A 12,864-nucleotide genomic window follows, 5' to 3' on the forward strand; every position below is an offset into this window, starting at 1 on the left:
AAGGTATATGGAATCTTCATGCAGACAAACTGTAGGAACCCATGGTGGGTGCTTTTACACCATGGTTACAAGCAAGCAAACTGTTTGGCAACTCCTCACAAACACCCCCGATGATATGGATTTTTCCATCAGTGCTGTGGTCTTCTCCATGAGCTCTTTAGTCTTGCTGCATGGTGCTCTTGAAGTGTTAAAAACAATCAGAATTTCAAATTAAAAAAAAGATTCCTTATAATCTACTTACCCTCCAGAAAGTGCTGAAGTCTTACTTCAATACTCTCCTCAACCACAGATTTAGCTACTGATTTGCTGAAAAGCAAGAACCCCCAAATGCTGGTGTGATCCTACACCCTTCAGGGATACTCTTCTGGATGTCAGCTGTTCTCATGTCCTCTCTTCCCTCCCACACAGTTCACCACAATTCAAGAGCTGTCTTGATTCTCAGTCTGCACGTGTCCCTAAATGAAACAGACCCACATCATTTGATATCTTCAAACTGCCTTCGCTGTCCCACCTGCTTTCACTCAAAAGCCACAATCTACCTCTATTTGCCATCTAGAGGCCCAAATGGCTTCTTCGCATGGAGATTAATTTTCACGGGAAACCCAATACCCATAAGAGAAACAGTAAGGACTTTTTTTTTTTTTGATGCCATGAAAAATATTCCTGATCTGTGGAAAACAGCCGGCAACTGTCATTCTGTGTCTTTCGGAAGACAGAGTAATCACAGCCCCCTGAGCAGGGAACTGAAGCACAATGGTGAGCTGCTGCTCGCAGGATTTGCCTTGGTGAGTTTAGTGAAGCTACTGGCATGAATTAGCCTGGGCCATCAGGGTAAGGCACAGGACTTTGTATAACAGCCTATATTGCAGCTAAATTCAGTCCAGCAGAGAAAAACAGGGAAGGTGCATTAATTATTAATGCTCAACTACTAGATTAATTTGCTTTATCGTTGCTTTGTATTGTATGTAGAATTAAAAAAAAAAAAAAAAAGTTGCCTCACCTTTTAGGGAGGGTAGGGAAGACAAGAGGACCTGAAACTGAAACACTGACAGAGCAGTATTCCAAATGGCTGCAGATTTCCACTTTAGAAGAGTTTAAGCTTTGCCAAGTTGCATGCCCTTCCCAATCATAAAATTTTCCTAAAGACAGACGTGGATCATTGTACTTGGCAAGAACCTAGATACCATTCTTTGCTATTAACATCATATTGTACAGTTGCAATGTGTAGTGACTCAGTAAAACTGCTATCAGCAATCACCAGTAAATCAAAAGCTGTACAACGTGTGTCAGCATTCAAACTGCATCCACCACCATACTGTTCAAAGACCTTTGAACCTTGTCCTTGTAAAACTGAGATTCTAAAAAATGCATTTTTTATAAAAGGGCAGAAAGAACATTGCCTTAAAAGAAACCAAGAAACATTGTACACTTGAGCAGCTGACAAATTTGGTCCAGCAATGGTCCATACCTCACACAATATACTCAACCGAGAGTGTGATTTTATGATGGGCTTAAGACAATTCAAGGCTTCATTGCTGGCACTCTTCCCCCCTAGTATTCCCAGCTAAGTGTTTCCAGTGCTTCCCATGTGTCAGGTCTAGGGGCAAGTTGAAACCGCTTGCTGAACAGGCTGAAAAGAAGCCCTCAGAGAAGGAGTAATCAGGATTGTGACTTCTGGTGGCAGTCAGAGAACTGATCTGGCTAAAAACGTTAATTTTCAGGTAGACTTCTTTTAATCAGTTTGCACTTTTGCACAAACCTTCCTGGTATCACGAAGAGGTGGCAGGGAAACCCAGCCAGAGGGAACACTGAAGCCACAACAAAGCATCCATACTCGACACATCTGAAGAAAAAATGGGATCAAACCATGAGGGATGGTCAAGCATTGCCCTGGTTGTTTCTCTGTAGACAATTAAAAACACACAGCAAAGGACCCACTTGGACTTGACCGTAGTGGAACACTATTTTGTATCTCATAATCCTTTCAGCTGACAGAAGTGTGTGGTTCAAAAGACCCACCTCACCCCAGCTGATGGAAAAGGGAAGTGGTAATAGAAAGCATGCTTTGTCTTTGGTGCTTCATCCTGATCCCATAAGGTGGCAGACAGAAGCTGCCTGGTAAACATTTCCTGAACCTTTTAGAAGTTACAGATGCAAGATTTTTTTCCTAAACTACTGATCAAAAAATATGTGGTACCAACAAAAATGAAGCAGGCAGTGGACATCTATTGCTCTAAAATGTGGCACACACCAACTATTAAATGTCCCAGTTCCCCACTGAGCTTGCATAAATAAATTCTATTTATTTATTTTTAAAAGTTGAAACTAAAGAAAATGCACCACCATAATGTACTGCAGCCATAAAGCGAGGAAACTAATTGTCGGCACTGTCAAGACAGCATGCGTTTAGTAGAAACTGCCTTAATAGCTTCAGCCTTCACAAGTGTTTTGTCGTTTGACTCAGTGAGTCAGATGGCTTTTCCCATTCTACCACAACTACTGCCTCCGAGTCAGGAGTTGCCATGGGACAGGTTTTTTTTTAGCTTTGCTGTCTGGCCTTTAACAATTCAGACAGACGTCTCAACACTTTCCACATCATTCTCGTCACTGTACCAGCTGAACTTGGAATGCCAACATCTTTCCTGCAATCTACTGCCTAAAGTAGAAGACCCACTAAATGACTGCCTAGCTCCTTGTGGTTTTCTGGGACAGCAGCAATAATACTTCCACAGAGGGAAATTCAATCCACATCACCTAATAATCCAATTTAACTTTCTCTAAAATCTTTCCTGTAAATTTTTGCTACAATTCTGTGGGACTCGATAGCTCAGTGTCTACCAAAGATTTCCTGTTTCTGAATCTGTTTGGTAATGAGAGAGATGAAATATTTGCCCTCTGTGGTTTTGATTATGACTATGTGTGCTTTAAAAAGGAGCTAGAAAAGCATTCAGATTGTCATTCATGCACAATTATTTTTTTTTAATTACTATCCCAGTTTTTACCTGCTTTGTCTACATAACAGGAAAAAACCCTGACCGCATGTGGTCAGAAAATAATATACAAAACAACAAGCCCATATTTTTGATAGTTCTGATCCAGTAACCGTTTAGAGTACAGTTACACCCCTTTGATACAGAAATGCCAAGCTAGCACTAAGCCAGTAGGAAGTAATTTAACCGTAGGGGACACAGTTTGGTGCAGGCTAAATGATCCCGAAGAGTGAAACTCTGATTTTAACAAAGAACAGAAACGTGGGCCACAATACATTTAAACAGGAACTTCAGCCTTCACAAGGGGAAGGGCATGTTTGTGGTTAATGCCACGCACTTGACATGCAAAAATCAAACCTAAATTTGATTTCAAGCACAGTTACACATTCATTTGTGCATGTCCTTACACATGTCTGTGCTTCATTCCTTTTTTATCTTCTCTTTCTGGCCACTGGCCATCTTTAGTCATGTCTTTAGGGAGATATTTCCTCTCTACATTTATGCTCCTGGGCAACCATATGCAGTAAGACCAACCTCAACACACTGTCTCCCTACTAGAACAGCATCCTAACCTCAACTTCTTGAAAGGTAAAAGTGCAAATAACAATGTCAACTCACTATCAAGCTCTCTAGCACAGTTTCCAGGCAATGGTGCTTGTCAGCAGTGATAACTCCATGCTGTTCCTGACATAGGCAAGGGTCCTGAAAATCAGCTCCTGAAAATCAGGATGCATCATCTGTGGATGCTTGTGGATTAGACTGGGATGCTGATGGGGCTGGGAGTGGGAATGGTGCTGTGTGATCAAATACCATAGTGAAACAGGAGGAAGTTGAATAAAAATTCTTCAACCTAGAGAGAAATTAGGGACTGGAAAGCAGCAAGGCCTGCTGATGTTGCTCTCGGCTGATGATTCAAACTGAAATACAGGAAATTCTTTTTAAACAAGAAAATGCCTTTTTTACTGTGAGGCTGGTCACTTACTGGAAGAGGTTGCCCAGACAGGCGGTGGGGATATTCAGAACAGAATGGGATATCGCCCTGAGCAACCCACTCTCACTGCCCCTGCTTTCAGCAGAGCTTTTGGGACTAGACAGTCTCCAAAGGTGCCTTCCAACCTCAACTTTCTGTGGTTCGGTACTATACTTTTCTATCCTGTACGCAAGCTTTGCTCCTTCATCACGGTGCAGCATGATCACAAGCAGCTCCGTAAACATGTTTTGCACAGCCAAAGACTGCTGGGCGGTATGTATCAATAACATTTTCCTTCTTCACACAGCCACAGTAGGAAACAGCACTGCTCTTTACCTCTAGCAGCATAACACAGGCCAGGCAAGATATACAGAAGATGTTTACTGTATTTTCCACAGGAGCTGACACTTTAGATTTCACTGCTATAAAAAATACCCGAATTTGCAACATTGACAGATGCTGCAGGCTAAGAGCTCCACATGATTTGGGTCCAATTTCCTCTTCCATTTTTCCTCATACTTTAATTAGTCTCCCTTTTATAATAACACCTTCTGGAAATATAGCATGATGCTGGCAAGCCCCCTGTAAATTGTTTTTACAATTGTATTTAATACAGCTTGTTGCCAGCCATTGTAAAAGCATCTCAGTTCTCTGTGGAAATAAGAAACAATAAACTACACTATACCTTTGTATTGCAGTAAAAGAATATAAATATATCCTTGCACTTATTAAATTACATTGTTTGGAGAAATATACTTAGATGACACCCAGTCCAGCAGTGCCTGGGTCAGAACCAGTTTTAACTAAACTAACTTAAAGTAGGTGATTGTATTACAAAATTTTAGCTTTTTGACAGATTTTTAAAAGCCCAAATCAAACCCAGCCCCCTTCCTGCTCCTGGTTAGTTTCCATCACCTTTAACAGTAAAGGGAAGGCAGCCAGATTTTGAAATGATACACAAGTAACAGGAAGCAATTTTTCCATATGCTATTGTTACAAGGCACCTATAAGTCTGCTTAATACTATAGATTCTTACACTCCAGTAGCTCCCATTACCTCTGCAACCAGGAAGGCTTCATCTTCTGTTTTTTGTCAAAACCTCCGTTAGTGCCCATTCTGAGACACAATCCCTCAATCTCTGAGTGTTTGGTAACAAAAATTCTTACAAATTAGAAATGGGAGAACTTCTAGAGACACTGACTTTGCTCCCCTCTATAAAGGACCTAGTGCTCAGGCTGGATCTGACTCTTTTATTCACGGATACATTTTCCTTTTCACATTTCCCTCCAACAACACTTACAATCTAACAAGAGGGAAGAGGAAGACTCTTGGCAGGTAACATCAAGAAGCAGATGCCATGGTGAGAGGGAAAAAAAGAGAGAGAGAAAAAAAAGAGACAAAACAGAGCAAAAGAGAGCAGCAGCACATTGTCACATGCACACAGCATGGAAGTGGTGTGAAAACTGTCATGTAACTGTGCCTTGGCAAGCTCTGAGCATCAATGGGCAAGGTGGCCTAATGCTGACCCCTCCCAACCTACCTGATGGACTGCATTGGTGCTCAAGTAGCTTTTGATGGGTCCTCAAAATGACAGTGCATACAAAAACATAATCTCTACTTCTAATGAGGCCTTAATTTCACAGCTGGCTTCAAAGTAAACACAGTTACTCAAAATGAGAGCAGGTAAATACAGCGCTGAATCAGCAAAGGAAGGTAATGCAGCTCCAAGAAAACAAAGATTTACCTCAGGTTCAGGACAGCACTAGGTTTTGGGCAACGGTTTTTTTCTTATTTGAATATTGTCACTTGGCTACATGCCATTAACTTACCCTAACTGTCTTTAATGAGGATTGCTAGGCACCTAAAAAAAGACTGGGAATAACTCTGAAAGAAAAAGGACATCGATTAGGGTATGTCATCTTGGACTAGTTCAGGGTGCATACACAAACACCAGGTTTCAAGGGGCTTTTCATAAGCAGCAAGTACTGTAGTGCTGGTGATTTCCCATTCCCCATGGCCAGATCCATCACAAAGAGCAAACACCACTCAGGATATAAAATCTACCATCCAAAGAGCCATTAGGGCAGCCTATTTCAACACACAGCTAGTGCATGGAGGTAAGATGCAGCCTTAGTACCTCACCCTGCTTCTGGAATCAAGAATAAGAGAAACTTTGCCCTTACTAGCCCTCCATAAAGACTGCAAGTTTTGCACATGAGGGCTCTTAATGCTGGCAGAGAAAACAGAGTCCGAAACCAGCCCAGGGAGCTGATGCAGATAACACTGACAAAACACTGACCAAATCCCAAAACAAAGATCTGAGTTTATACTAGCACAGGAACGGAATGCCAAACTGGAAAAAATGTATTAAAAAGAAACATGCTCCGTAACTCACATATTTTTAAATCTGCCAAAAGAAACTGTCTTGCGCTTCATTTTTAGAACCAGAAAGTGGGTAAAATTCCATGGGTTAGGAAGCATGCACAAAAATCTTAATATCCCAGCTCTCAGGTTTACCATCGAAGAATACAAACAACTTAAAAGCACCCTAGCAGGACTCGATCGTTTCCCAGCTGCTAAATGAAAGGCAGGGGAGCAGGGGAAGGCGAATTACCAGCTTTCCGACTGCAAAGCAGGTGAGTGACAAGCCCTTTACTTCATTGAGAAGCACAACATGAACCACTACAAGCTACACACTTTTACTGTCTCAAATGCTCTAAAATCTGCCACAAACTTGTATCTTATCCCATAATGCCACTTTTATGTTTCATTTACCAATGTAGCTGGAATGGTACGAACATGTATCTAGACAGCTCCCTACTGATTGCCTAGCTGAAAAGTGTCGGGGGGGTGGGGGTGGCAGAATAATCACCTCCACAACCATTTCTAAGACAACCTGGTTCAACTGGCTCCAGAGGTATGGAGCCTAACAAAGTACGGAATATTTCAAATGTTACAAATCACAAAAGTCTTGCTTCACAATGCCCACTCCTGGTTTGAGCCTTTCTGAAGAGCCATTATCATAAATGCAAAGATTATGCAGAGGCGGAAATAAGCAGTCCCCATTAAAACTCCTCCTCCCTGGTCGAAAATCATCCTTGAAATACATAGCTCAAAGCAATTTGAAGATAATTAAAATGTTGATATGCAGAGACTGTTGCTTATTGTGCTGACCAACACCAATTAATTATTTCTTTGTGATTCCAACTGCCTGTATCCATATGCCACCTATGGTCTTTATATTTTGGGATTATGTACTTTGGGTAAAGGTCTCTTCTGTGTGTGTAAAGTGCCTAGCACAATTCCCTCTCATGTATGAACAGGGATCCCTAATAGTAATTGAAAACTGTAATTGAAAATGTAATTGAGAACATGAGCAAAAAGAAGCTTAATACATTTCCTAGATTAATGAGGAGCACACCAACAGGCAAAACATCCTAGTAAGACAAAGCACACCTCCTGCTAAAGAACAAAGGGAAAAGTGGCTATACGCAACAGAATTCAGGGGAGGCGGGGCGGGGAAGTCAAAATAAATTTAGCGTTTCTCTTCCTTGGAATCACACTGCTGAACCTTTCAAAATGTACCACCTCAGACCCCAGCATCCAGCAGACAGGTTTGCATGGCCTGCTTACTCTGCCCAATATGAAAAGGCAAAATGGCACACAGTCACCCTGACAATAGGCAGAGCCCTCACAGCAGATAGCCACTGCATTTTCTTGCAGAAATAAACACACTCAGCAAACTTTGGTACTCTCTCTCAAAGTACTTGCTGTATAAAGCCACAAACATTAGATGAACGCTGCCAGGAAAAAACATTTTTGGATTACCCACAGCCAGGACACAAAAGCAAAGAAGAAAAGAATTGAGATGCGGCATAAGACCCAAGGTCCAATCAACCCACCAGGCAGGGCTTTGAACTGCTGAAGCATACGCTGCCCATGATAACTGCTGCCACATGCTTAGGGAAAATAAGTACTAGAAATAACGCATGTACAAAATGATCCTTCCATTGGCATTGCCCTGGTTTTGGCTGGGAGAGGGTTAAATTTCTTCCTAGTAGCTGGTATAGTGATTTAGTAGCACAGTCACGTTGATAACACACTGATGTTTTTAGTTGTTGCTAGAAAGTGTTATTTTATAAGTCAAAGACTTTTCAGTTTGTCATGCCCTGCCAGTGAGCATGCTGGGGGGCACAAGAAGCTGGGAGGGGACACAGCCAGGACAGCTGGCCCCAGCTGACCCCAGGGCTATTCCATACCATACGGTGCCATGCTCAGCATATAAACCAGGGGCAGAGCTGGCCGGGCATCGGTCAGCGGGTGGTGGGCAACCGCATTGTGCATCACTTGTCTCTATATTCTAAATCTTTGATCATAGCTATTGTTTTCCTCCTTTTCTGTCCCATTAAACTGTCATTATCTCAAGCCATGTGTTTGCTCAGTTTTACTTTTTCGATTGTGTCCCCCACCCTGCTGCAGGGAGGGGGGTGGGGAGCGAGCAAGGGGCTGTGTGGTGCTTAATTGTCATCTGGGGTTAACCCATGACAGCCATAAAGCACCCAATAAGATTTTACTTCTGACTGGGGGGGGTCTAGAATTCCCGTCTACTTTTGCAGTGGTGTAAATTCCTGCAGTTTGTTCGGCTGTTGGCATCGCAGCAAGTGATATAGGCAGCTGTATTTAATTCACCTGTGAAATCTCTCTTATCCTTTTCTTGGCATGTCTGTGGAAAACCATCGTCCGGTGGAGTTCATCCAGAAATTTAGAAGGTTGTTCTTTTATTAAAAGCTGAAATTGAAGCCTCATCGATACCACTGAATAAGACCCCTATAAAACCAAATTAGCCCATGATCCCTCTGGTTTAGATAAACTCCACTTCATTAGAACAGGAGCTTCAGATGAAGCAGCTGTAGGTAACAGAGTTCTTTGCTTTGTAATTTACAACAGCTTACTTTGTATTATGTTAGGGACTAACAGCATCATTGATTAGACTGCTTTCTGTATTATGGATGATATCACTTGCTGAATCTTTCCCTCAGAGAAATTAAAATGGCCAAATCACCTTTTTTCCCCCTAGTATCTCTTCCCCAACAATATTTTCTTCAAATGCATTATGCACCCCCTGTCAGCCTCCAACACGAAAGCATTTCTATTTTGCTGAAATTCTTTTACGCAGCTGTTTCTGTTATCTTGCACTGTCTAACCAAACCAACCACGCAAACCCCACAAAATGCAAAGTTAAATGCTGCCACTTGTGAAGCTGTATCAATATAACTTGCCTTGGAAGCAGAAAAGAGAAAGAAGATGACTGTCCTGCCCCCTGAACTTCTGTGTCTTTGCTGGAATGATAATACCTCCTTGTACTGACAAATTACTGGTGCTGAAATACCCCTGTAACCCCCACATATTCTGGACAGCCCTGGTCAGCAAGACACTGAGGTGACCACAGTTAATGTGACACAGTGTAGCTGCCACACAACCCAAATTTACACTTACAAACAGTTCATGTAATAAAAACAAAGACTTACAAATGTAATTTGTTACCTTTATTTGTAAAAGGTGAAGGCAGTAGTCATGCAAAGTTGGTAAGGGACCAAAACCAGATTTTTAGATGAGAAATACTCTACTTACACCTTGTCTTCTGAACTTCTCTGCCAAATAAGCATTTCTACTAGGAAAATAACTACGGGTCCCCACCCAAAAAACACAGGAAGCTGGCAGCGTACTCCACAAGCCATCACCCAAAATTGCGAGCTGAGGGCGTGGTGGGGCACACATCTGGTGTAACCAGTGAAATCCAATATGCTTTTACTATCCCAGAAAAGTCGATTGCCTGGATTTTGCCTCCCAATCATTTAAAAAATTATGTCTGACAGTGGGAATCCAGAAATCTATTTGAACAACAGAATTCATAGAGAATTTAGTTCAGCATTTTCCTTTCTCAGACACACACACACTCTGAGCAGATGGAGGAAAGACAGCGAGCTCCCTGCTAGTCACATCAGCTCAGGAGCCAGACATTACGAACACTGTCTGATTCAGCTCTTGTTGAAATCAATAAAAGCCCACCGCTGAAGACCATGGGAGATGGAAAATAACCCTCTCCACGCTTCAGCCAGAATGTGTGAATGAGGAAAAAACTGACAGCTTTCTTCCCCTCTGATTTTCATGGCGCTTAAAGATCCAGATTATAAAACACAATTTGTCATCTGTGAATTTTTGATCTGCCTGCTTGGCATAAATAAAGCTCACGTCTACATGTGAATCAGGGAGACAGGCATCACCTTGCACTTTGACGAGACAGAGATACTAGTAGCTGTGCATGAATAAGCACTATTGCATTTCCAAGTGCATTGGATACAGTATGTCCTACAACTGAGAAGATGGTTGGAGTGGGTAGATAAAGGACTGAAAAAGCACTCCTTGTTCCTTAAAAAACTGCCATTTTGCATTGCTGAAAAAAAGAAAAAAATAATCCAGACACCAGGATTCACATTTTATCAGTTGGATAACCTGAAATTCAACTGGCTATAGTAAACATCTAGAAAGATTATGACATTTACTAGAGCATCTATCATATCTGAAATCAAAGAAATGCTTCACAGAATTTGCACTCAAGTGCTTCCTTGGCATCAACTTACAATAAGTGTTCAAGTATTCCTGCATCCCCCAGCTCTAATGACATTCATCACTGCAAACTCATTTGGCTGGAGGACCCATTTACATTGGCCACGTGTTTACAGATTTTGTTCTCATTTTGCCTTGCATTCTTGTGAGCTCCAATATTTGTGACTTTACACGTGTCTTGTATTTTGGTCATAAACATCCAACCAGTTTAATTTTCCATACTGTTCCTAGACATAGATCCAAGAAAAGAATGAACAGGGGCTTTACTGTGTCAGAGTGAACTCCATCATAACACTAGGTTGATGTTAATAAATATTAGCAGCTAGAAAAAAGAAAATATGAAAATCAATTTCAAAAAAATTCTCAAAGTTATACTCACTGCTGGTAGAGGACATACGGCTGTACTCAGACCTGCAAGACAAAGATTTCAGTTAGACCATATTAAATCTAAAAGAGATAATGAAAAACATACCAAATCTAACTCACATTGCATATTAAAACAGTTCAACAACCATTTAGCATTATTTTTGTGCTAAGATAATAACTGGAACAGGTTTTGAAGAGAAAACCCGGCATCTCATGGATTTTGAAAACACCTACATAGAGTGAGTAAAGCAATTAGGGTTTTATTTAAGCGATATTCAGGCTACCTAACTTTAGGTGTAAAAATTAAACCTCAGAATGCTCTCTACAAGAACAAAACAGGCTGCTTCAGACATAGGTTAGGAGCAGAAATTACTACATTTTGACTCTGCTCCTCATCTTCCCCACTTCATGTCCTCTAAATGCTGTTTTGCAGACTTTTTTTTTTTTTTTTTTTTTTTTTAAGAGAACCCTACTCAAAGAGCAGAGCTTTTATTGTTCTTTGGTCACATCTAGCAGTGAAGACACAAAATGACTACCAAATATAAACATCTAGATGACAAAGCTTTTTGCTTTAGGAATGACTTTTCCTCTTCAAGACAACTCTCAGTAAAACTGGTTCTACTACAGAGCATTCTGGATAACCCATGAGAAATACAGAGCAGTTAAGTATTTTCAGCAACAGTGCAATTAACTTTGCAGTTGCATATAAGCCCAAACTCCTGAAAACCTGATTCTGGGCTGATTAAGACATGGCCCGTTTACATCCTAAAGGCTCAGAAATACTAAGGTAAAACAAATATGCCCTCACTGAATATTAAAAAAAAAAATAATAATTTCCACTTCTGAGGCCCTATGTCTGACTTCTGAGTGTTTGGGTTTGGAGCTCACAGTCACACAGCCCCCACCCCTCCACGTGCTGGCTCCCCAGAACAGACCCCACTCAACGGAGCTCTCTGCCACAATTAATGACTCACATGTAAGCCCTGCAGTGCCCTGAATATAACAGGCAAACCATTCAGGGAGCCGTAACAGTTCTTGGATCCAAACCTAAATGCTTGTTTTATATAAATAATTGCAACAAGTTTGCAATATTGCTTTAAATAAAAAACAAACAAACATGTGAGCCTTGACTCCCAAGATATTGGTCTGGAAATAGATACCATCCTAAGCATGTTCTCAGGATGCTTCATACTCTAGGCTCTCAGGCATCCAAGGGAATAAAGGACATCAACTCCATATAACTGTAGCGGCCACTTTTGATTTTAATATGGATATCTCTCTGCAGAAGAAGCTTAAGCAATTACAGTCATCCCCGTGCTTAGCACTCAGTGTTCTGCAGATCATATGCTAAGACTGCTACTTTAGGTGAAACAGACCATGAGAAACTACCCTCAACTCTTCTTGCCAATCCTGCTGGACTAGTGAAAGATGACACAAACTGAATTTTTCACAATACTATGGAAATATTGCCACAAATACTGTCAAGTACTATGAGGTTATTGGAGTTTTGGAAAAAGGTCTGTGCAGTTCTGGGGAGAGAGTTGCGGATGGGGGCTTGCATCTCTCTCTTGCTTTCTCCTTTGCTAAAACCTGCACCCCCAACCACTTCAATAACAACAAGGAGCAAGGGCATATCTTTATCACACATGGCAGAGACCACAGGATCAGGTCATTAGTAACCCCCCCTCAGTCACCTCATATGTACCTGCTACATTGTCACAGCACTCTCAAAACCATGAAGCTGCAACAAGGGCTTTACCATCTCATACCAACATACTCTTCATGCCAGTCCCTCTGCTGCCTTCTCCTTGTCTCACCTCATCCAGGGCACGTGTTCTCTCTGCTTCTTCCTCAGCTACTCTCTCTTCCTTGGCTCTCAACTACTTCACCAGCCACAGCTGCACCTTATCT

General features: G+C 41.5%; 1 protein-coding gene across 2 annotated transcripts in view; it reads right to left on the reverse strand.

The window, feature by feature from the left end:
- Nucleotides 1–12,864, reverse strand: part of FAM124A (family with sequence similarity 124 member A) — a 55,945-nt gene that overhangs the window by 24,301 nt on the left and 18,780 nt on the right. For both annotated transcript variants that reach the window (XM_027815902.2, XM_055703194.1), the window contains exon 2: nucleotides 10,967–10,998. In XM_027815902.2, the coding sequence (XP_027671703.1) occupies nucleotides 10,967–10,998 (32 nt within the window). The remainder of the gene's footprint in view (nucleotides 1–10,966; nucleotides 10,999–12,864) is intronic.

The sequence above is a fragment of the Falco cherrug genome, chromosome 2, assembly GCF_023634085.1.
Source record: "Falco cherrug isolate bFalChe1 chromosome 2, bFalChe1.pri, whole genome shotgun sequence".
Lineage (NCBI taxonomy): Eukaryota > Metazoa > Chordata > Aves > Falconiformes > Falconidae > Falco > Falco cherrug.